The 22,418-nt window shown below is 36.1% G+C and overlaps 5 protein-coding genes across 5 annotated transcripts; 4 read left to right on the top strand and 1 right to left on the bottom strand.

Moving 5' to 3' along the window:
* Window positions 1-1,921: 1,921 nt before the first annotated feature.
* Window positions 1,922-3,737, top strand: CkaCkLH20_08903 (hexose transporter protein; the record flags this gene model as incomplete). The annotated part of the gene is made up of 5 exons (XM_038891618.1): window positions 1,922-2,141; window positions 2,214-2,950; window positions 3,008-3,042; window positions 3,097-3,516; window positions 3,572-3,737. The coding sequence occupies 5 exons, from the start codon at window positions 1,922-1,924 to the stop codon at window positions 3,735-3,737; spliced, it is 1,578 nt and encodes a 525-aa protein (XP_038743254.1).
* Window positions 3,738-4,121: 384 nt separating this feature from the next.
* CkaCkLH20_08902 (duf636 domain protein) lies at window positions 4,122-4,613 on the top strand (the record flags this gene model as incomplete). The annotated part of the gene is made up of 1 exon (XM_038891617.1): window positions 4,122-4,613. One exon carries the CDS (start codon window positions 4,122-4,124, stop codon window positions 4,611-4,613), a length of 492 nt encoding a protein of 163 aa, XP_038743253.1.
* A 146-nt stretch (window positions 4,614-4,759) lies between these two features.
* CkaCkLH20_08901 (uncharacterized protein) lies at window positions 4,760-5,407 on the bottom strand (the record flags this gene model as incomplete). The annotated part of the gene is made up of 1 exon (XM_038891616.1): window positions 4,760-5,407. One exon carries the CDS (start codon window positions 5,405-5,407, stop codon window positions 4,760-4,762), a length of 648 nt encoding a protein of 215 aa, XP_038743252.1.
* Window positions 5,408-18,320: 12,913 nt separating this feature from the next.
* Window positions 18,321-19,168, top strand: CkaCkLH20_08900 (gdsl-like lipase acylhydrolase; the record flags this gene model as incomplete). Its single annotated transcript, XM_038891615.1, has 2 exons — window positions 18,321-18,372; window positions 18,438-19,168. 2 exons carry the CDS (start codon window positions 18,321-18,323, stop codon window positions 19,166-19,168), a joined length of 783 nt encoding a protein of 260 aa, XP_038743251.1.
* Window positions 19,169-19,611: 443 nt separating this feature from the next.
* CkaCkLH20_08899 (uncharacterized protein) lies at window positions 19,612-20,763 on the top strand (the record flags this gene model as incomplete). Its single annotated transcript, XM_038891614.1, has 2 exons — window positions 19,612-19,931; window positions 19,986-20,763. 2 exons carry the CDS (start codon window positions 19,612-19,614, stop codon window positions 20,761-20,763), a joined length of 1,098 nt encoding a protein of 365 aa, XP_038743250.1.
* Window positions 20,764-22,418: the final 1,655 nt, after the last annotated feature.

The following is a 22,418-nucleotide window of genomic DNA, read 5'->3' as shown; positions in this document are numbered from 1 at the left end:
CTGTCTGTGGTGGTTCCGGCAAGTAAGGTATGGGGTAAAAGAGAAGGGGATTGGCGAGGAGAGAAACAGGAAACGGCGTGGCTCTTCGAAACATCCGAGGAGATTTGTCGGGCAAATGCTCAATTTTCAATTCGATCCTTCTCGCCGGCCGGCCGGTGCGCTTCGCATATACGTCGGAGTAATTCCCCAGAGAAAGCTGAGGATGCCGTTGGAGCTGTCTTTCTCTCGGTAAATCGACAGGGAAAAGCCCCGCATTGGAGCGTCACAAATCGAGTCATGGTCTAGACCGTAACGGCATAGCTCCAGAAGTTTGACGTCGAGACTGTACACCGAACTCTATCTCGACGGCCGCGTCTTGTCTCGTTGTCGACGTGTAAACGAGTAGATATCGTAATAGTGTAGCTGAGGTATATAAGTAAAGCGTATTTATACGCTATATAACTAATATTCTAACCTAATTTAGCAATAAGATTAATATTATTCCTAATATTATATATAAAAATAGAATTACTCTATTTAACTTATAAAGTAAATCTAAAGTAATATAAACTTTAAATATAGAGTTTACTTAAAAGGTAGTTATAAATAGCTTTAACTATTAAGGTTTTTATACTTTATTTAATAGAGTTATTAAGTAATAAAAGTAAATTAAACCGTTTCTCTTTTATCTCTCTTTCTCTTTAATTTTTACTTTAAGATAATACTTATTATTATTATAATAGAAGTAGTTTATACCCTCTATAAGAACTTTAAGAATAACTATAACCCCCTAGTAATAGCTAAATAATATATATATTAATTTAAGCTCTTCTTTAAGAATAAAATTATTAAGATCTAAAAGTCCTATTATTTTAAAAGTAAATTAATATAACTTTTCCTCTATAATATATAGCTTCAAAAGATTATTATTACTATTTATTATACTACTAACTAGCTAATTTATAATATTCTATTAGCTATATATTACTATCTTTAAGCTAGTAATAAGTAATATAATTACTATTTTACTAATTATACCTATATATAAACTTATATTAAGTACAGGAACGCTATTCTTAATATCTTATTATTTATTAACTCTTTAAGAAAAGATTAATAAAAAGGGGGGAAAAATAAAGATTATAATAGAATATAGAGGGGATATAGTTATATTATAATAATAAAGGAGTAAATAAATAAGTAGAAGTTTAATACTAATTTATAGTTAATATAAGAGTTAAATAACTATTAGGCTTTTTTATAGGAGCTACCCCTATAATAGTGCAGTAGGTTTTCTGCGGCGTTGCTCCCCCAGACAATCCATATTCAATGGAAACCCGCAGGGCCGGGTTGTCGGCCGGGCTTCTCCCTGACTAGCCAATGGACCACGCCATTGCGATTCTCCAACGACCCAAAAAGCATCCGTAACCACGCGCGCGAGAGCTTTCCCCGGAAAGGCCAGTGTGGAGTTTAATATTGGGGCTGTTGTGTGTCCTTCCCGTCCCTTCTGGTTCACTGTCGACGATGTGTTCCACCCCCACGGGGACTTCGTCTGTACTCGCTCCAATGACGATCTAGTCTCGTGATTCCTGCTTAACCACCCTTGGAGAAGCCCGCTGGTGACGCCGTCGTCCGACGACTTGTTATTGGACGTGCTCGCAAAATATCGATCTCTTGGGGGCCGTCATCGGGTAACGACCCTCGGCTCTTTGTCGGGTGGCCTGTTCTGTACGAGAGGAGGAAGTGGAATCTTCAGCCCGGTAAAGGGGAGCAATATCAAGTTGCCATGCTAAGAGCCCGGAACTCGGAGTTGTATAAGTATACTCGTGGATCTCAACTCCTTCGAACATGGGATGGAGGCTTGTCGACGTTTCCTATCACCAAGTCGAACTTCAACCTCACTCTCCTCAGTCTGTTGACACTTGGCAACTCTCCTTAAGCCATGGAGCTGAAGCAGTCAGAGAGTCATGGCGCTGACCATGTCGACAACGCATACGATCCGCACCTCGAAGCCCCTGAAGGATCACCTTTACCATGGTACAAACAGTCAGAACTCAGGAAGCTGTACTTCATGATGGTCTTCCTCTTCCTAGGCTCAACAACACTAGGATATGACGGCAGCTTACTCAATGGACTTCAGACCATGCAATCATGGCAGGCTTGTGAGTACATCTTTTCTTAACAAATACCAAACAGCTTCACTTTGGCCTTATTCTTAACAACACGCCATGTAGACTTTGATCATCCATCCGGAAGTCGACTCGGCATCTTTGGCGCCATGCCCGGCTTCGGCGGTCTCTTCGTCCTCCTCTTCGCCCCCTACATCGCCGACGGCCTCGGCCGAAAGACGGGCACCGCCATCGGCTGCGTCTTCGTCGTCCTCGGCGCCCTCCTCCAGGCCTTCCCCAAACAAGGCGCCGGCCGGGACGCCATGTACCTCGTCGGCCGCTTCATCATGGGCGCCGGCTCCAACATCTCCAACGGCACCTGCCCGCTCCTCATCACCGAGGTCGCCCACCCGCGCCACCGCGGCAAGGTCACCACCCTCTACAACACCCTCTGGTACCTCGGCAGCATCATCGCCGCCTGGACCTGCTTCGGCACCCTCACGCAGCAGCACGGCGACATCCAGTGGCGCCTGCCCACGGGCCTGCAGTGCATGATGCCCGGCATCCAGCTGCTCGCCGTCTGGTTCCTGCCGGAGAGCCCCAGGTGGCTGATCAGCAAGGGCAAGGAGGAGCAGGCGAGGAAGGTCCTGGTCAAGTACCACGGCAACAACGACGAGAACGACGAGTTCGCGCGGTGGGAGTTTGCGGAGATCTCGAGCACGCTGAAGCTGGAGAAGGAGGCTGCCGCGAACAGCGGATGGATGGAGCTCGTGAGGACCCCTGGTAACCGTAAGCGCTGTGCTTTGATCATCGCGACGGCCATCTTCTCCCAGTGTTCTGGAAACGGGCTGGTTTCATACTACGTGAGTGTTTCTTCCGCCGGATGCTCTGTTCGATCCTTGCTGACGTGACTTTCACAGCTTGCCGTTATCCTGAGTACCATTGGCATCAAAGAGTAAGTTCAACCCCGCCCTCCCAACCTAAGCCGGCCCACGCTAACCTCACAAAGCTCGATCACGCAGTCCTACATCAACGGCGGCCTGACCATCTGGTCATGGCTCGTCTCCCTCACCGCCGCCTTCTTCGTCGACCGCATCGGGCGCAGAGTCCTCTTCCTCTTCGCAGGCGTCGGAATGCTCCTCTCCTTCTCCGTGTGGACGGCCTGCAGCGCAGTATACGCCCAGACCGAGTCGGCCTCGGCCGGAATCGCCGTCGTAGCCATGATCTTCGTCTTCTACGGAGTCGCGGGCGCGGCCTGGCCCGGCCTGACCGTCTCCTACACCGTCGAGATCCTGCCCTACAACATCCGCGCCAAGGGGCTTACTCTCTGCTTCTGCTTCACGGCTCTGAGCGGTGTCTTTAACCAGTGGGTTAACCCGCTCGGCATCGAGCAGCTGGAATGGCGCTTCTACTTTGTTTACATCGCTATGTGAGTGCTCGCCCCGTATATGTTGATGCGACGGAAAACTAATCATGGTGTTCAGCTTGGTGATTGAGGTCCTGGTGATCTACTTCTTCTTCGTCGAGACGAGAGGTCCTACTCTGGAAGAAATTGCTGTGCTCTTCGACGGAAAGAACTCTGCCGCTGGAGTTGCCCAGGTCGAAGCTCAGGCGCAGGCTGAAAAGGCTGAGAAAAGAGAATCGGCATAGCAAGGACGAGCAAGTGACTGGGTGGGGGAGTTTGGGGATTATGACTTGTCGACAACGGGGTCCAAGTGGTGACAACTACACCACCTAGAGGGCAATTTAGAATCCATAATTCAAGAGCAGTTATTGTTAAACACATTCCACAGCTGAGATTATGTTGAGTATCTCACGATTATTGACCGAAATCATAATCTTACGAATCACTCATTATTAATCAAAGCTACCCCGCGATCTCGGTGCCAACGGCCAAGGGCGCCGTTGACGATTATGACGTTGAATCACCATCATCTCATGATAAAAGCCGCGCCTCCGTCATTTCACAACCTACACTCATTCAACACGTCTCCAACTCAAAACCCACACTCAGACATACACAACCTCTCCAACATGGCAGACCCCAACAACATCGGCCCCAAACCAACAACCCTAACAGGCGGCTGCCTCTGCGCCAAACTCCGCTACACCGTCACCCTCCCCGCGACCCACGACTTCGTCAAAAGCGCCCAGACCTGCCAGTGCACGCAGTGCCGCCGCCAGTCCGGCGCCCTCTTCGCCGCCTTCCACGACGTCCCGCCGCTGCAGTGGACCGAGGGCACGGCCACGCTCGCCGAGTTCGGCGCGTCCGAGTCGGCGAGGCGCGGGTTCTGCACGGCGTGCGGCTCGTGGCTGTATTGGAAATCAGACAAGCAGGATGGCGTGAGTATTTGTCTCGGGACGCTCGATCCGGAGTTCTTGGTCGGGGAGGAGGGGTACGGGAGGGCGTTGGCGAGCGGGATGGGCGGGCATCACTGGTGCGGGAATGAGATCCCGGGGGTGACGAGTGATGTTCCGATGTTGAGGAGGGGGCGGAGGAATCAAGGGAATCCTCCATCGTCTTGACGTTACTCGAGGATCTGTTTGGGATGAAGTATCTGGTAGTGAGGCTGGCTTAACAGATAAATGTGTCTCGTGGTTGAGTCTACATGCTCTAGGGTATCATGCGCCAATATCAAACATCCGGCCGTTAATCTTTGAAATTCAAGGCCTCACCATCCCCGCGACCACTTGAAACTCAACCCCTTCTTCTTACCATTCTCCTGCTCCTCTCGTGAGTACTCCTCAGGCCTGACATCCTCACCGCGTTCATTCGCCAAGTTCCACCTCCTATACGCGCCCGCGACAAGCTCCCCGACCTCGTCCCTCGTATCACCAATGACACCCAGCATGAGGAGCGCGTCCGTCTCCTCGATCCAGTCCTGCAGCCGCCGGAACTCGACCTCGTTCCGGCGCATCTTCTCGGGTATCCCGCGGCTCTTCATGAACGTCAGCACGCCGGCGATGACGGTGTTCGCGGCGCCCAGGACCGTGATGCCCAGGCGGTGGGTGCCGGCGGAGGGGCCCATGGCCGTGACGACGGCGCCGGTGACGAGCTGGGCGGCGTGGCAGGTGTAGAGCAGGGTGGACACGATGATGCGGAAGATCCGGGCGCGGCGGTGGGCGGCGATGGTGGAGGCGTAGATGCCGGCGGCGGCGGTGCGGCCGGCTTCGAGGTTGCACTCGTCTCGAGGGTGTAGGTCGGCGTTTATGCCGACGGCGCGGCGGAAGAGGAGGAGGTTGGAGGGGTTGGGCGGATCGTCGCGGGGTAGGAGAGGGGAGGTTTCTCCGCTGGGACGGGGTGATGCGGCTGTCGACATGGTGAAATCCGTAGACAGGTCGGCTTTGAAATTAGAAGGACATTGTTATAGATCATTGTTAAAGAATCTGGCCAGCGGGTGAGTATCTTTATCACGTATCTCAGGACCACTTGGCCGAGCCATTTCCGGAGGCCTTATCTGATTACAGGGTATCATCTGAAGAGTCAAGCAAGACTCCTGTGCATCTGTGAAGAGATAAGAACGATCACGTTGGTGATGTTTATGGGTGATTTTTGAGTGAAACCATTTCGCGCGCCAACACTGGAACTGCAGCGGGCCGCTAGAGGGTGTGCCGGTGAAGACTGCTATTGGTAGATGGTGAGTTGAGATGAGACCAGCGTCACCTGTCAACGGTCATCTGCGGCGGCAGACCCTGGAATGAGATGAATATTGTGCGTATGTTTCGCGGGTTGACATGGAGCATCAGATAAGGTGCGCGCTGGTTGCGCGGCGTAGTGCAGAACGAAATATGGGTGAGTCGGCAGAGGCTTCGGTGTGACTATGAGAACCAAGGTGAGTCTCGGTGAGGGAGATCTGAGATCTTCTCGCCGTAAACGTCGCTGCAACGTTGCAGTTTATCAGGGAGCGTGGCATGCTCACCAGCCACTTGGCAGCTCGTTGTGGAAGTCCCTCAATGGCTTCGATTATTCTCGAAGAAGCAACAGGATATTAATCCCACGTGAATATCCTGGAATGGCGCATTGGCAGGGTAGCAGTTCGGGCCTCAACTGCCGAGCTGAAGTCTTGGCTCATTTCATGCCGCATCGCCGCATCTCGACTTGGGTGTCGATCCCAGCTAAGCTTCCGATGCCCAAATGGTGCAGAGGCGATGAAAACACGAAACTTGCAGATACGTTTGCGCGTCGACGGTTTGTGTTATGACGTCAGGTGAACGAACGGGCCGCGAGAACGGCTTGTCCATGCACTCCTGTCAGAATGGTCGCATTTGTCTCCCTGCCTGCGCCGAGCGCTAGCGTCCGGGAATAGGCAGTCCCGTCATTTGGGTGATCCTTCGCGCTGGTGTTGATTGGGTCCTCATCTCAGAGTGCGAGCCGAACAATGGGAGTGAGCGAGTGAGAAGCGAGGTGGGTAAGAGTGAGATCTAAGTGAGTGAAATATCCGTAGGCAGTGGACACTCGAGATGAGATGTCAGCCGGCCCCCCGTCTGAAAGTACCGGAGCCAGGAGAAACAGAAAAGGAAGAGTAAACGGTCAGATGAAATCGGATAAAGAAAGAAGAGGGGAAGAGGCTGGTCTGCGGCTGTGTCTTGAAGTGAAACTGGATGGTCGTCGGAAAATAATTGCTGGGGCCAAGAGTTCATGGCCGTTAGCTCCAGATTAAACCGTCGGCGGGCTTATTTTAGGCGGTAGAAATGCGAGAAGTTGGCGCATGATTCAGGGGAATGCTGGCTGCCGAAGCCTGCGGGCAGCGGGATGACGCCAAAAACAGAATCCCAGGATCTCCCCAAATTCTGACATTGCTCCCCAGCCACCTTTCGATGTTATTTTCTGAGAGGGATATCTGATGAGGTCCATATGTTGAAGCCCAGCCACACAAGCTGATGATCGAATGGATGGAAAAAAGATAGTAAGCAGAAGAAATGAAGGAGAGGTCGTTGAAACAAATGGCAGGTGCCTACGGTATTGCCGACTGGTCTTTCCTTGCATGAGATCATCGAGTTTTTGCGGGGAGTTGCACTCGCGGGAAAAAGAGGCAAGTGCAGCCCCTGCTGGTTTGCCAGGTGCTCTTGCTGCTTGCTGCTTGTAAATGCAACTGCAAATGCAGCTGCACCTGTCGGCGGAAAATTCTTTATTCTTTCCTATACGGCAGTCGCAAAAAGATGTGGATGATAATTAGAAGGAAAGAATGGTACTTTGGTCACTCCTGCAAATTTGGTAGACAGCAGGCAGCAGAATTAAGCACCTCGACCAGAACGGAAATGGCACCATGTCTCCATCCTTTCCACCTGGTAGTCTCGCTTCTTACTTACTATCATGCCCAAACACCATCTCCTACTCATCCTCCATCATCCTCATCCCGTCTTCGCCTCATCCTCCATCATCCTCATCCCGTCTTCGCCTCAACCTGCCCAAGTCCGAGTCCCGGCGCAGTCCCGTCATCCCGTCCAGGCCTCGTCGTCCCATCTCTGTCTAACCCCTTGTATCCCCTAGTCTATTAAAGATGAGGCCGCGCAGTAGGGGCTTAAGATATAGTAAAAGTAGTATATTATTACTAAGTTCCTAGTGCTAATATTACCCCTATTAGAGATACCTAAATAGGTAGGGTAGCCTCTACCTATTAGACCTCCTATATTAGGAGTTTAGGCTTCTACCCCCCTTATAATTAAGTATAAATAGGCTAGCCCTTTAGCTATTTCTTCCCTTAAGTTACCTATTTTAAAATTAAATAAATTAATAAATTAATAATATAATAATACTATTATATTATAAAAGTAAATTAAATTAGATATAATATTATTATTTATTTCTTAAGTACCTCTATATCCTATTTATAAAGTTAGCTCTCCTCTATTAATATATATATAATATAAAATCTATTAAAATATCTCTATCTTAATATATTTAATTTCTAATATAGAAATTAAAGAATTATTAAGCTTAATTAGCTTTTAAAATTAGTTAAGTTACTTTATTAATCTCTTTTTATAATTATTTCTATATATTAAGTAATATAGAGGTAAATATTAAAGATCCTCTATTAATTTTAAGTATATTAAGTATTAATATTTAACTTATAGTATTAAAGTTAAAGGCTAAAAATAGTAAGTTAGATTTAAGTATATCTATTATAGATATTTAAGCTATAGGATTAATATTAAAAAATAAATTAAATATTAAAGTTTAACTTAAATAGCTAAAGTTAGAAATTAATAATTTTAATATAATTAGAGGCTAAAAGCTTAAAGTTATTTAATATTATAATAGATTTCTAAAAATCCTAATTACTTTATTATTAATATTACTATTAGATATAATCTTTTATTTAGAGATAAATCTATTACTTTTAAATAACTTAAATTATTCTATATTATTTAATTTTAAGCTCTTTTTATTTTAAAAAGGTATAATTACTTTATTATTAGCTATTTTAAGAATAATTATTATAAATATATTAGTAACTTAAGATATATTTAATTAGTTAAAGTTATAACTTTTAATAATTAAAACTAAAAGTAAAATTATAAATTAAACTAAAGGTTAAATTAAAGCTATAGCTTAAAACTATATTAGAGGTTAACTTATAGTTTTAAATTAATTTAATAACTAACTTAAGGTTAATAAGGCTAAAAGCTAAATTAAAATAGTTAAAATTAAAACTAGAGGTTAAGGTATAGCTAGAAGTTAATCTAAAGTTATAGTTAAATGTTAATTTAAAGTTATAACCTAAAGTTAATTTAAAGCTAAAGCTAGAGGCTAAGTTAATATTATAACTAGAAGTTAAATTAAGAGAGTTATAGCTAGAGGCTAATTTTAAGTTAAAACTAGAAGTTAAATATTAAAAGTTATAGCTAGAGGCTAATTTAAAGTTATAACTTAAGGTTAAACTATAGAAGTTATAGCTAGAGAAGTTATAGCTAGAAGCTAATTTAAAGTTAAAGCTAAAGGTTAAGTTAAAGTTATAACTAGAGGTTAGAATATAACTAGAGGTTAAGTTAAAGTTAAAACTAAAGATTAAGTTAAAGTTATAGCTAGAGGTTAAACTATAGAAGTTATAGCTAGAGGTTAAGCTAAAGTTATAACTAGAGGTTAAATTATAGTTAAAACTAGAGGTTAAAATATAACTAGAGGTTAAATTAAAGTTAAAACTAAAGGTTAAGCTAAAGTTATAACTAAAAGTTAAACTATAAAAGTTATAGCTAGAAGCTAATTTAAAGTTAAAGCTAAAAGTTAAGTTATAATTAAAATTAAAAATTAAAATATAACTAAAAGTTAAATTAAAGTTAAAACTAAAAGTTAAATTAAAATTATAACTAGAAGTTAAGTTAAGAGTTCTCTAGTTAATATTAATATATTTATTACTTTCTTCTTTTTTTTCTTTAACTTTTTTCTTTCTCTTTCTTAATAGCTATATTAAGAGATAGAATTATTTTTTCCTCCTTATTAAAGCTAAGTTTCTCTGATTAGGGACTTTAATAATTAATATCTTTATACCTCTTTATATATAAATTATTAAAATAGATAGTAATAACTAATCTATTTAATATAGAGTAAATATTTATAATAGTTTTGAAAATAGCTTTAATTTTTAAGATAAATTATATTATCTCTTAATATTATATAAAATATAATTTTATTTCTTCTATAGATATTATAGTAGCTTAAGCTATATATTAATATAAAGTAAATACCTAAAAGAGTAATTTAGAAATTTAATATCTTTAACTAAAGAGAGTAATAATTATATAATATATTTTATAGTTTATAAGCTTATAATTTAAAGTATTAATCTCTATATCTATTAAGTAGCTTTTAATAGTATTTTTTGTTACTTTATTTAAGATATAACTATATTAATTAGCTTTATAGATAGCTTTTATTATTTTTTTTAATTTAATCTTTAAGTTTCTATATTATTTAAGTTATAATTATAAATAATTTAGTTAGCTCTTTTTATTTCTTATTAGATCTTAAAGAGAACGTTTTATTATTTAAATTAGATTTTACTTTACTACTAGAGGAGCTTAAGCTCTCTAAGCTATTATATTTAGCTTTTATATTTACTTTAGGGAGAATATTAATTATACTTTTTAATATTTTTATTTATTTAGCTAATAGAGAGGAGGAACTTAATTTATACTTTTAAAGGCTAAAAGATATTAAAGACTTATTATACTTTTTAGGATTTAAAGCTAAAAGGAGATCTTTTCTCTTTAATTTAAGTATTCTATTAGTTTTATTACTTATTATTTTTTCTTTTTATTAAGGGAGTATAATATTAAAGAGGTTTTAATATAGTTAGCTTTATTTTTAAGATAAAAGGATATTAAATTATTACTTTAAATTAATAATTAAATTAATATTAAGAGATTATCTTTTTTAATTAAAAAGAAATTACTCCATTATAATATATATAAATAATTAATATCTAGAGGTTTTCTTATTTATTATCTATATAGTAGAAGTAAAGAGGGTATTACTATCAAGATCTCTAGAGAGGCTATAATAGAAATAGCTAGGCTTATTAAAATATATTTTATATTTATAATTATACTTTATATATTTATTATATTTATACCTTAATAACTAATTATTTAGATCTTTAGATCTTATTAATAATTAAGCTAATATATATATATATATAGAGATAATAATAAGCTTAAGTAATAAATAGATTAATAATTAATAAGGTAGTAAGTTATATAAGAGAAAAAGTTAATTAAAAAGAAGGGTTTAATAAAGTAATAAGTAATAGAAAAAGTAGTTATTATTTACTCTATTCTAAATATGATTTAAGGTTTTTAAAAAAAGAAATATAAAAATTTTAAAGTAATTATAATACTAAAAAAGTATAACTTAATTATTAAGAGATATTTAATATTAATTATACTATTTATATAATAACTATAAAAATAGTAACTTTAAGTTTAATATTATTTATAAGTATTTAGATCTTAATAAGAATCGCTTTAGTTAATCTTAATAGTAGTTATATAGAATTAATCTACTATTTAGATTTTTAATATAATATATTATTTACTTAACTTAATATTTAATAGTAAAGGGTCCCCTCTAATAAGGCTTAAACTTTAATAGTTTTCTATCTTAAGTTAATATTATAAAATTACTATATCTAAATAGCTTTATCTATTTATATTTATACTTTATAGCTTAAGCTATATCCTATAAGGTATTACTTAATTCTATAATTAGTTAGTTAATTTATATTTTAGCTAAATATAATACTATTATATTAATTAGTATCTCTAGATCCTCTAAGATCTATTAATCTTTAAGTAATACCTGAATATTAATATATTCTTATTTTATTAAGGTTTTAGCTAGAGAAAACCTAATAAATAGTAACTACTTATTATTAATCTATAATAAAACCTTAAGTATATATAGATCCTAATTAATAGTTAGAAATAATCCCTTTAGGATTCTCTTTAAAATTAACTTAATAATTAATTAGATACATATCTTAATTATATTAACTAATTTATATAATTTTATTAGTATTAATATAACTTCTATTAAGATTTAAAATATTAATTATTTAAATTTAATTAATATAAATACTTCTCTAGTATTTAGGTAGATTACTTATAGTAATATCTCTATAAAGTTAATTTAATCTCTTAAAATAGAGATTACTTTAGAGGCGCCTATAGATCCTATTAGTTTCCTCTATATAAACTTATTTAAATAATTAATCTAAATTAATATTATAATATTACTTTAAGTAGTTATAAATAGTAATCTAAAATAGTTAATCTTAATAACTTATAATAAATAAGTTATTAAGCTAATTTAATTAAAGTATACTTATTTTTAAGAGACTATATTTATATAAAGTTAGTATCCCTTAATATAATTAGTAATATCTCTTAATATTATTAGCTAGAAGAACTATATAGCTAGCCTTTATTTTATAATATTAGATCTAAAATAACTTATATTATTATAAGCTTATTTATATATAGTTATTACTTTATTTAATATTAAGTATCTTCTCTAAATTCTATTATATATATATATTAGCTTATTATCTATTACTAAATATAAATATAATATTAATTTTAGGTTTTATAGCTTATAATTATTTATCCTTATTATATTATTAAGTAGATACCTATAAATATTAATATATTAAGGGTTATTAATCTATTTCTATAGCTCTAGCTTAACTAATACTATATTTAATATTATTATTAAGTATTCTATTAGTTTTAAAGTAGTTTTATCTATATCTAAATATAAACTAACTATCTATAGATTCTCTAGCTATTATTAAAGGGGTTCTAAGTTATTAGTATTTATATTTATAACTACTTTAACTAAATCTAAAGTATTTAACTTATAATCTAATTAACCTTATAAATAAGGGGATTAAATTATAATCTCTATTTTATAAATCTTAATAGTATAGGCTAACTCCCTATTTAGGCTTAATAGGGGGGGTTTAATAGTTATAGTTCCCTTTTATATAGATATAAATAAGTTAATAATATTATTAATAGATTACTAATTTAGCTTCTCTAATATAGCTACTTTTAATAGTTCCTTATAGTCTCTACTACTATCTTTTTATACCTATATTTTATTAGTTAATATTAATTTAAACTTATTTAGATTATTATTATTATAATTATATAATAAGAAGATTATTCTAAATAATATATTAACTATTTCATTTTTATAACTTAAAATATATTTAATAGAGACGTTTAGTAATTTTAACTCTATAACTTAATAGGTATAAATACTATTATAATATATTAATAATAAAAACTATATTAATAGCTTATAGTTTATATATATTATTAATAGTTATTTTATTCTTAAAAAGTATAAATACCTTTAGTAGAACTTGATAATAACTAATAGCTCCCTTTTATATATATTATAGTTTTTTTATAATTTAGTAAATAAAAAGGAATTATATAGTATTAAGACCTCTATTTTAATATATATCTATATTAATATATATCCTATAGTATATTTTAATATATCTAAATATATAAAAATTAGATTCCTAATTATAATACTATATAACTTAATTATATTAGCTATTAATCTCTTTATTAGCTTAAATAATACTATTTTTAAGGGACTTTAGTATTATAGTATTAATTTAATTAGTTAATATAAAGGTCTAACTACCTCTATATAATTCTTTATTTACTATTAGTATAGTTTAGTTATAATAATAAATACCTTTATATTAATCTAATTTATTAATATTAATTACTTTAGTATTTTTATAATATAAGAGAGCTTAATTTATATAATATCTTTAATATTATATATTTATTCTATTATTATAATAGATATTAAACTAATTCTAATTTTATTATAAAATAATTAGACTTATATCTATAGAAATCTAGAGAGTAAATAGTTTTAAATAAACTCTTATTTTTTAATTTATATCTTAAACTTTATAAAGATATTATTAAAGTAGATCTCTATTAATACTATTAATCCTAATATTAAAAGTATAATTAGAGATTATTTTAATATAGATTTTAAGATAGAGCTTAAAAAGATCCTATTAAACTTAGTTATTTAATATATTAAGCTTTTTACTCCTTATTATATTTAAGTTAATTATAATTAAGGCTATTTTAATATATTAAAGGTATAAATATATCTATAATTTAAATAGACTAATATAGGTTAATATATATATTTTACATCTTAAGATAAATATATCTTAATATAGAGATTAAATAGGTTTTTATAGATCTCTCTTAATAATAGGATTAATAATATTAATAAGTCTTTATTAATATTATAATAGTTAATAGTTAATTAATATTCTCTCTATAGATTATTATTCTTTTATACTATAATAAGCTATACTCCCTAATTAGATATAATACTATTTATAAAGATAATTAATTTATATAAGCTTATATTATAACTCTATTAAATTAAGTAATTTAGTTAATACTTCTTTATTATATTCTATCTTTTTTATTAATTTAAGTTCTAAAGCTTAATACTCTCCTTTAGATATAAGATATAGATATATAGATCTATTATTAAGAAATTCTCTAAGGAGAATATAAATAGTTTATTATAAGTATATAGAACTCTTTTTATCTCTATAATATACTTTAATAGAATATTAAGTTTAAATTTAATTAAGTTAATATCTTATTATTTTTTAATTTAATCTATTAAGGTTATCTAATTAGTTAGTAGTTATATAATATAGTAAGTTATTAAGAACTCTTTCTTATTAAAGGTAATACCTTAAGTATTAATATTAATAGGTTCTATAGTAATATCTTTTCTTTTAATTTATATACTTAATAATTAGAATACTTAATATTAAGATCTTATCTCTTTTAGATAAGTAATTTAAGATATATATAATATAAGCTATATTATATTTATATCTTAAAGATATAAAAGTCTAATACTAAATCTAGTTAATAATATATCCCTATTAGTAGTTAATAATATTAAATATAATTATAGTTTAGAGACTTATTTAAGTTAAAATAGTAAAATTAGTTTTTTAAATTATTTAAGTTAATATCTATAATATTAAATCTATTTAATTTATTTAAGTCTTTTTCTTTATTCTTTATCATTACTATTAACTAGTTATAGCTAATAAGATCTATATATTTATTAATTAGACTTAAGACTAAATATTAATCCTCTAATATAGTTATTAATAAGTTATTAATCTTTAAAATCTACTTACCTTTTTAAGAATCTCTAATAATAAGTTTTACTACTTATAAATTAAGAATAGCTTAAATATTAAATAACTATAGTATTTTAAATAGTAATAATACTAATTAATTTAAGTTTTAAAAGTAAATATATATCTAAATTTCTCTCTTTATTTTATAGGTATTAATATTAATTATTATAAAATATATTATTTAGTCTATAGATCTATTAGCTAATCTTATTTTAAGTCTCTTAAAACTAATCTTTAATAAGGGATATATTTATAGTTTATACTCTCTAATTATTTAAAGAGATATTATATTTATTTCTAAACTTTAATCTATTTAGATAGTTTAATTTAATAAGTAATATTTTAATATTACTATAGTTAATATATAATCTACTTAAAAGAGCCTTATTATAAAGTAAAAGCTATTAAAATACTTAATATTAATAATAGAATTATTTATTATTTTTATTAATAGTAAAAGTAATTCTATTTAAATAGAGTATATATTAATAACTTTTTTCTCTTTATTTTTACTTTTATTTCTCTTAAGCTTTTTAATTATAATTTATTATAATAATAATTTAAGTAATTTTAAGAACTTAAGGCTTAATTAGAGTAAATTAATTAAAAATAAATCTAATTTAATTTTATATATAATCTTAAGTATATTAATTAGAGGCTACCCCTTATATACTATAATATTAATTAGTCTTTAGTATTTAAGCTTATTTATAAGTTAAAGATTATTAAGTTTATTTTAGTTTTTATTAATAATATTAATAATTTTAATATATTTCCTTATATTTAATTTAGATATTTATACTATCTTTATCTTTTTTAGTTTAAATATCTTTTAGATATAAAATATAAAGTATTATAGAATTATTTCTATTTATTTCTTTTTTAATCTAAATAGCTTAGCTATTATAACTAATAAGCTAAGTTTAAGAACTCTCTAATTTATATCTAGTTTCTTATTTAATAGGATTTTAAGGACTTTAGCTACTTTATATAATAGATTAATAACCTTAATAGATCTAGATTTTACTATAATCTCTTTAAATTCTGTAAATAGTATAATTATATCTTTAAAGCCTTTTAAAGGGGAGAACTCTATATAGTTTATATTTACTATAATATTAATAAGGTCCTAAGCGTTTATAATAATATTATAATCTATATCTAGCTTAAAATAGAGACTATTTTATAATAAGTTATTAGCTAAATAGATTTAAACTAAATAGATATTAATTATACTATAAAGTAGCTTTATACCTCTTATAAAACTTTTTATATAAAGTTAATAAATAGATCTAAAGTATATTTACTCCTATAGTTAAACTAATAGATTTTTATATTTATTACTATAGTAATTTCTCTTACTATATCTAAAGTAATAATATTTATTCTTACTTAATTACTTAATCTTATTTATATATAAATTAATTAATATCTTTTAGTTTAATAAGTTAAATAGATTTCTATTTTTATAAGAGAAATTAATTTCTATATTATAGCTATTATAGTATCTTTAATTAGTATTTAGTTAATCTTATTATTATTATAGAATCTATTATTAATATTAAGCTATTAAGTTTTAACTAACTTATTAATTTAAAATATTATTATTATTTTATTATAGCTATTACTATTACTATTAAGGATATAAAATATATATTTAACCTTAAGAATTTAGCTTTAAGTAGTTAGCTTAAATTAAGTTATCTATCTAGAGGTTAATAAACTATTATATTAATATATAATCTATAGATTAACTAAAATATTATTAAGAGATAAAGTATTTAAATAGTTTAGCTTTATTCTTATTAGCTATATATTTATTCTCTATATTATATTTAGTTATTACTTATTTTATATTATTAATAATATTAAAAATAGTCTTTAAATTAAATATAACTAAAGTTAATATATTTACTATTTAAATTTATAGCTTAAAGTTAGTTAATCCCTTAATAAACTATTAGATTAATACCTTTAAGATAGTTATCTTAAGTATTAATAGAGTAACTTTATTAAAAGCGTTTTAATATCTAACTTAATATAAGCTTAATAATACTCTATTATAATATATAAATATTAATTTATTTTTCTCTTAATAAATTATATTAATATTAACTCTAACTACTTTATAATTCTAGATCTATATTAAGAATCTTTTCCTTAAAGCTAACTTAATAGTTTTAATATTTATTATTATAGCTATCTTGATTAATATATTCTTTATAATAGTTATTAAATATAATATACTATTAATATATAATATAGTTATACCTTTATATAATATATTTAATATATTAATTATAATAAATATTTATTTATTTTTAAATAGACTTATTTAGCTATATTTAGTCTTTTTAAAGTTAAAATATAGTTTAATTAACTATTTAGAGGTAGCTATAATATTATTATATATTCTATATATTAAAGTTAATAAATTAAAAGATCTAAAGGTAAGAGTATTTTAATTAAGTACTATAATATATAGTTAAGATTATACCTCTTAATATTATATATAGTTAAGTATTAAAGATATATAATATAATATAGAAATAATATAACTTTAATATTAATGTTTTAGTAATAAGAAAAGAAGCTTATTTATTATAATCTCTCTAGATTTAATTAATAATTTAAATAAATTTAATAATAAATAAATAGATTTTAAAATAAAGTTAATAAGTTATTATTAAAAGTTAAAATTATATTAATTTAAGTTATTAATCTTAAAATTATATTTATATATATTTATTATTCTCTAATAAAAAGGATATACCTTAATACTTAATTATTAAGAGGATTTAATTTTAAATTAATATAATTAATTATAATTAATATCTTAATAATTAATAGACTAAAGTTAATAACCTTAAAGTAAGAGCTAAAGATAAAGCTATATAGTAGGGGCTTAAGATATAGTAAAAGTAGTATATTATTACTAAATTCTTAGTGCTAATACTACCCCTATTAGAGATACCTAAATAGGTAGGGTGGCCTCTACCTATTAGACCTCCCACATTAGGAGTCCAGGCTCCTACCCCCCTCACTGTCCACATTCACACTGACTTGACTTGCATCTTGGACACACAACCCCGTGTCACACCTCCTTCCCGCCCACTCACCTTTCCCAACCCGGGCATGGCCCAATGACAATCCCAATGAGCCGTCCGATCCCTCGAGAAGGGACTTCCCAGCTCGGATTGAGGTACCACCAATTCATCCCTCGATGAATCGCACTAAGAATCAGGTACCGGTCGCACCAAAGGGGCTTGACCCTGCCACCGCATCCAGATACCAGAAACCGCTCATGAGCTTATTTCCTTGGCCTTTCTTGCTGGTTCTCCATCGTGGCCAAGGTACTTAACCACCCCGTTCCCCGACTGTCTCATCGTCAACTGCCATCTTGTACTCGCAGATCAACTCGCTGACGGCACTCACGCGATCCTTCGACCGACAGGCACTTCAACATCAGACTCTCATTCGTTGACGATCTCACGATTCCGCCCCCAACATGCACTCAAACGCCTATCTCGCGGCTGCCATGCTGTTGGCTTCAACTGCCGGTACGACTCTCCGCTTCCCCAGTATTCAACATCTCCAACTTCCAACAGACACTAATATGCCCCAGTCTACGCCGCCCCCACGCAGCAGCCCCCTGCTTTCGACTCCAGATCCGACTTCAACGTCCTCGTCGGCGGCAACGTCTCTCTCCGCCTCATGCCTCTCGGCGCCTCAATCACCTACGGCCTGAAGTCGTCCGATGGAAACGGCTACCGCGAGAAGCTGCGCAACGCTCTCATCGCCGACGGCAACCCCGTCGACATGGTCGGCAACCACCCCAACGGCACCATGGAGGACAACGACAACGAGGGATGGTCTGGCTTCCGTATCGAAGAGGTCCTGGCCAAGGCCAAGATTTCCATCCCCCAGTACCTGCCCAACCTCGTCCTCATCAACGCCGGCACCAACGATTGCGCCCAAAACTACGATACCGCCAACGCCGGCGCCCGTACCCTTGAGCTGCTCGAGTACATCTGGAAGACATCCACCCGCGCCTCCATCGTCCTCTCGACTCTCCTCCCCAACGGCAACAACAACACCGAGGCCTGCGTACTCAAGGTTAACGAGCAGTACAAGAAGCTCGTCGAGGAGCAGCAGGCCAAGTCCAAGAAGGTCGTCCTCGTCGACATGCACTCCGACCGTGGCCCGTTGAAGAGCGACCTCGTTGACGGCACCCACCCCACCGATGAAGGCTACGGCAAGATGGCCACTCTCTGGTTTGAAGGCATCAAGGATGCTGCCACCCGCGGCTGGCTCGAGTCTCCCGTGGCTCTGCCGGGAAGCAGCAGCTCGGATTGACTAGACCAGCTCGCGGCTCAAATGTACAAGGCATTTAGACCCGCCTTCGCAGGGATTCAGAAACGGTAATACGCGCCAAAACTGCACATACTACATTGTAATGTTTACAGCATCATCTACGGAGTTATACCAGGCGTTGGGAGGGCCAAAATAGGCTTGCATTTTTGAGTTTTAATTCATACATGAACCGTTCAACCGTCTTCGCTCATTCGCCAATTGATGTGCAGAGTTACTTCGGCTTAGCGTCTTACCGAGGGTCCCTCACCAGTTGACCGAGGAAGCGTGCGGATCTCCAACTTCAGATGAAATACGAACGACTGATCAATCTAATCCCGACCGTGCCGCAGTGCTGCGTATCCCCGTGTTTCCCGTCTACCTCTTCATGACACACTTCAGTGTGTCACGCTTTCTGTAAATTCAACACAGATTATCAGCAACTCATCATGTCTCGGCCAGTCTTCACCGTCGTCTTCCTGTCCATCTTCTATCTCGCCAAGGTCTCCATCAACGACCTCGGCACCGCCAACGGCCTCAATGATGTCATCGCAAAGAACCTCCAGCTGGAGCCCATCCACTTCACCTCCGTGAGACAACTAGACAGCCTGCTCACGATGCTCGTGCGGTTCTTCCAGCCAATCGTCACCGGCGCAGACCTCCCCCTGACTCTCTTCTCCATCTTCATGGCAGGCCAGCTGCTGGCGGTGCACATGCTCATCGTCGTCGAGGGCCTCCGCTTCGGAAACCGCGGCAAGATCATCTCATAGTGAGTCCCGTCTATTGCTGCCCACGAGAGTACTCGATCTAACCGGAGAAATAGCACAACCGCTTGGGGCATGCTCTGGCAACTCATCACCTTCGGCGTCACCCTCCCCCTCTACTTCCTCACCTGGATCTGGACCTCCGGGATCCCCGACTCCACTACCCCAGACGCCCACGCGGAAGCCATCTCAATCGATCCAACCCAGGGCGAAACCATCCTCCCCGCGTGGTCCCTCGGCGTCCTCCCCCCCAGCATCGCCGCCGGCCTCCCCTCGCCATCCCTCATCTCCCAGCACGCGCAGGAAGTAGCCCTAGCCCTATGGCAAGCCTTCCCCCTCTGGACCGGCCTCTGTCAAGCCGTCCTCCCTCTCGTCACCAAAGCCCCCAACCCAACGCTCGAAAAGCCAGCCACCAAGATCGCGCGGTTCCGGAAGATATACACCTCCACCCTCGCCCTCGCGGCCCTCCTGCACTACGCCGTCGTCGGGTACGTCTTTCTCAGAGCCGAGTCTGCAGCAGGCATCGCCCCGACAGACTTCCTGCTGCAGATTCTCCGGCCCACGTGGCCCTGGGACACAAGGCCCATGGCGAGCGTCGAGAAGGGGATCCTGACGCTGCTGCAGTGGGATATGTACTGCGCTACGCTGGCGACGTGGAGTTGGATCGCGTATATGGCGTACGCGAGGGCCGGGGTCGGGAGCGTTGTGGTGGATCTGGGGAAGGCGGTGATGTGGAGTTGTGTTGTTGGGCCCGGGGGTGCGGCGTTGGCTGTTGTTTGGGGGAGGGATGTTGAGGCTCTTCGGGCTGCGGAGGGGAAGAGGGTGGAGAAGAAGTGAGTTGTGTTCTGATTAAGAGGTTAGGGTGTGGTATACTACCCATTTCGTTAGTATTCGGACTTTGCGTTGATATTCAAAAAGAACGTTGGCCTCTCTCATCAACTTTGTGACGAGTGAATTCAAAGTTGGCTGAGTCGACTGTCCCGCTCCTCAGAACATCAGCCGGATAAAACGCAAGCGCCTTCTGAAGTACAGCATCACACCTGGATGAACATGTTCCGGCGCAACAGCAAACTTCCGCATCATCATGAGGCAGGCTATTAGGGACGAGTACGCAGTTCAACCGATTACGGTAGTCGCTTCTCCACATCCGGAGATCATGTCCCTTCTTAGAGGGAGTGACAGTCTTGTGATGTTCACAGCCTGATCTCGAGGCTCTCTCCATCATATCTAATTCGGGCAAGTGCTTCGCTGATTACCAATCCGAAGCTCACCGGTTATCACTTGGCCCGCATCTGCGTGCATTCTCAACAATAAGACAGCGTCGTGGAGGTGCATAACTGGCCTGGTGATCAAGTTGTTCCATGCAAGTCGACTGTTTCTACGATGGAACAGAGGACCAAACACCAGAAGATGTAGTCGATGCAGACCGATGTGGAGAACTTGCGCTCTTCCACAAACCCGATTGCTCCTTTCATAACTGCACTTTCGCTGAGGGTGTGCTTGTTGCGATAATGCTTCGCTAGGTCACCTACACCGGGATCGGCTCTTATTTGCTAGGACTTCGCCCAGCCGGAGGGATTACGTGGCGTTCGACCGGCTGATGAGCAGCTTTCTCCGTGTAGCCAGAGCCTTTCCGGAGCCTGTGTAACGATGCTGCGTCTATAAAAAGACAGCATCTGGCAAGAGGACAAGGCGATGTCTCCCCTCAGTCTCTTCAACTCCTCAAACAGCCCACAGCTCCACCCATCTCCATATACCTCGATAGTCCCGTCAAAAGCTCGGCCTCTCTCTACGACCGACTCATCACTCTCAATACTACGTTATGGCTGTCGCCGAGATTGTCGTTCTCGTTGACCAATGCGAATGGAAGACGGGTAGGAGGGCGGATAATTCGAAGTATGAGTACAGGGAAGATTGTGAGAAAAAGGATTGCAAGTCTTCTATCAAATACGTCGCAGGCTACGAGAAAAACAGGTGAAGGTATGATAACTTAGAGCTATACCGCAGACCTGAGGACATTTCTGACTGTGTGAAAAGGAGATTTGATCATCCACCATCAGTTCGGTAAACGAAGGGGTAGTTGAGGCTATTCGGGCTGCGGGGAGAGAGAACAGGGAAGGAGTGAGTTGTATGTTCAGAACAATCGCAATCCACCGCAATTTTACCACATGGGAACACTTTTGTTTTGTTTTTTACACGATTCAGAGCCTCACAATATTTGGTAATAATAAACGTCTCGTGAGTTACTGAGAAAGAGCAAACTCTGTCTTGACAAGCGTCAGATATCCGTGGTGGCTGGCGGACTGTGAATTGTGTGCGTGATGTCATACTTCTTGCCTGATTTTCTCACCCTTTTTTTTTTTTTGTTAAACTCGCAAATTGAGATCATTCTCAAAAATTCGCCCTTTTTTTTCCTTATCGAGGCAACTTTCACGCCGGCATTGCCATTGTGATGATGTCATGTGAATATTCAGACGACCTGGTGAGCTGAC

This window comes from Colletotrichum karsti, assembly GCF_011947395.1.
Source record: "Colletotrichum karsti strain CkLH20 chromosome Unknown Scaffold30, whole genome shotgun sequence".
Taxonomy (NCBI): Eukaryota; Fungi; Ascomycota; class Sordariomycetes; order Glomerellales; family Glomerellaceae; genus Colletotrichum; species Colletotrichum karsti.
Note: the sequence above shows the minus strand (reverse complement) of the source record. Positions and strands in the feature narration are given on the sequence as shown.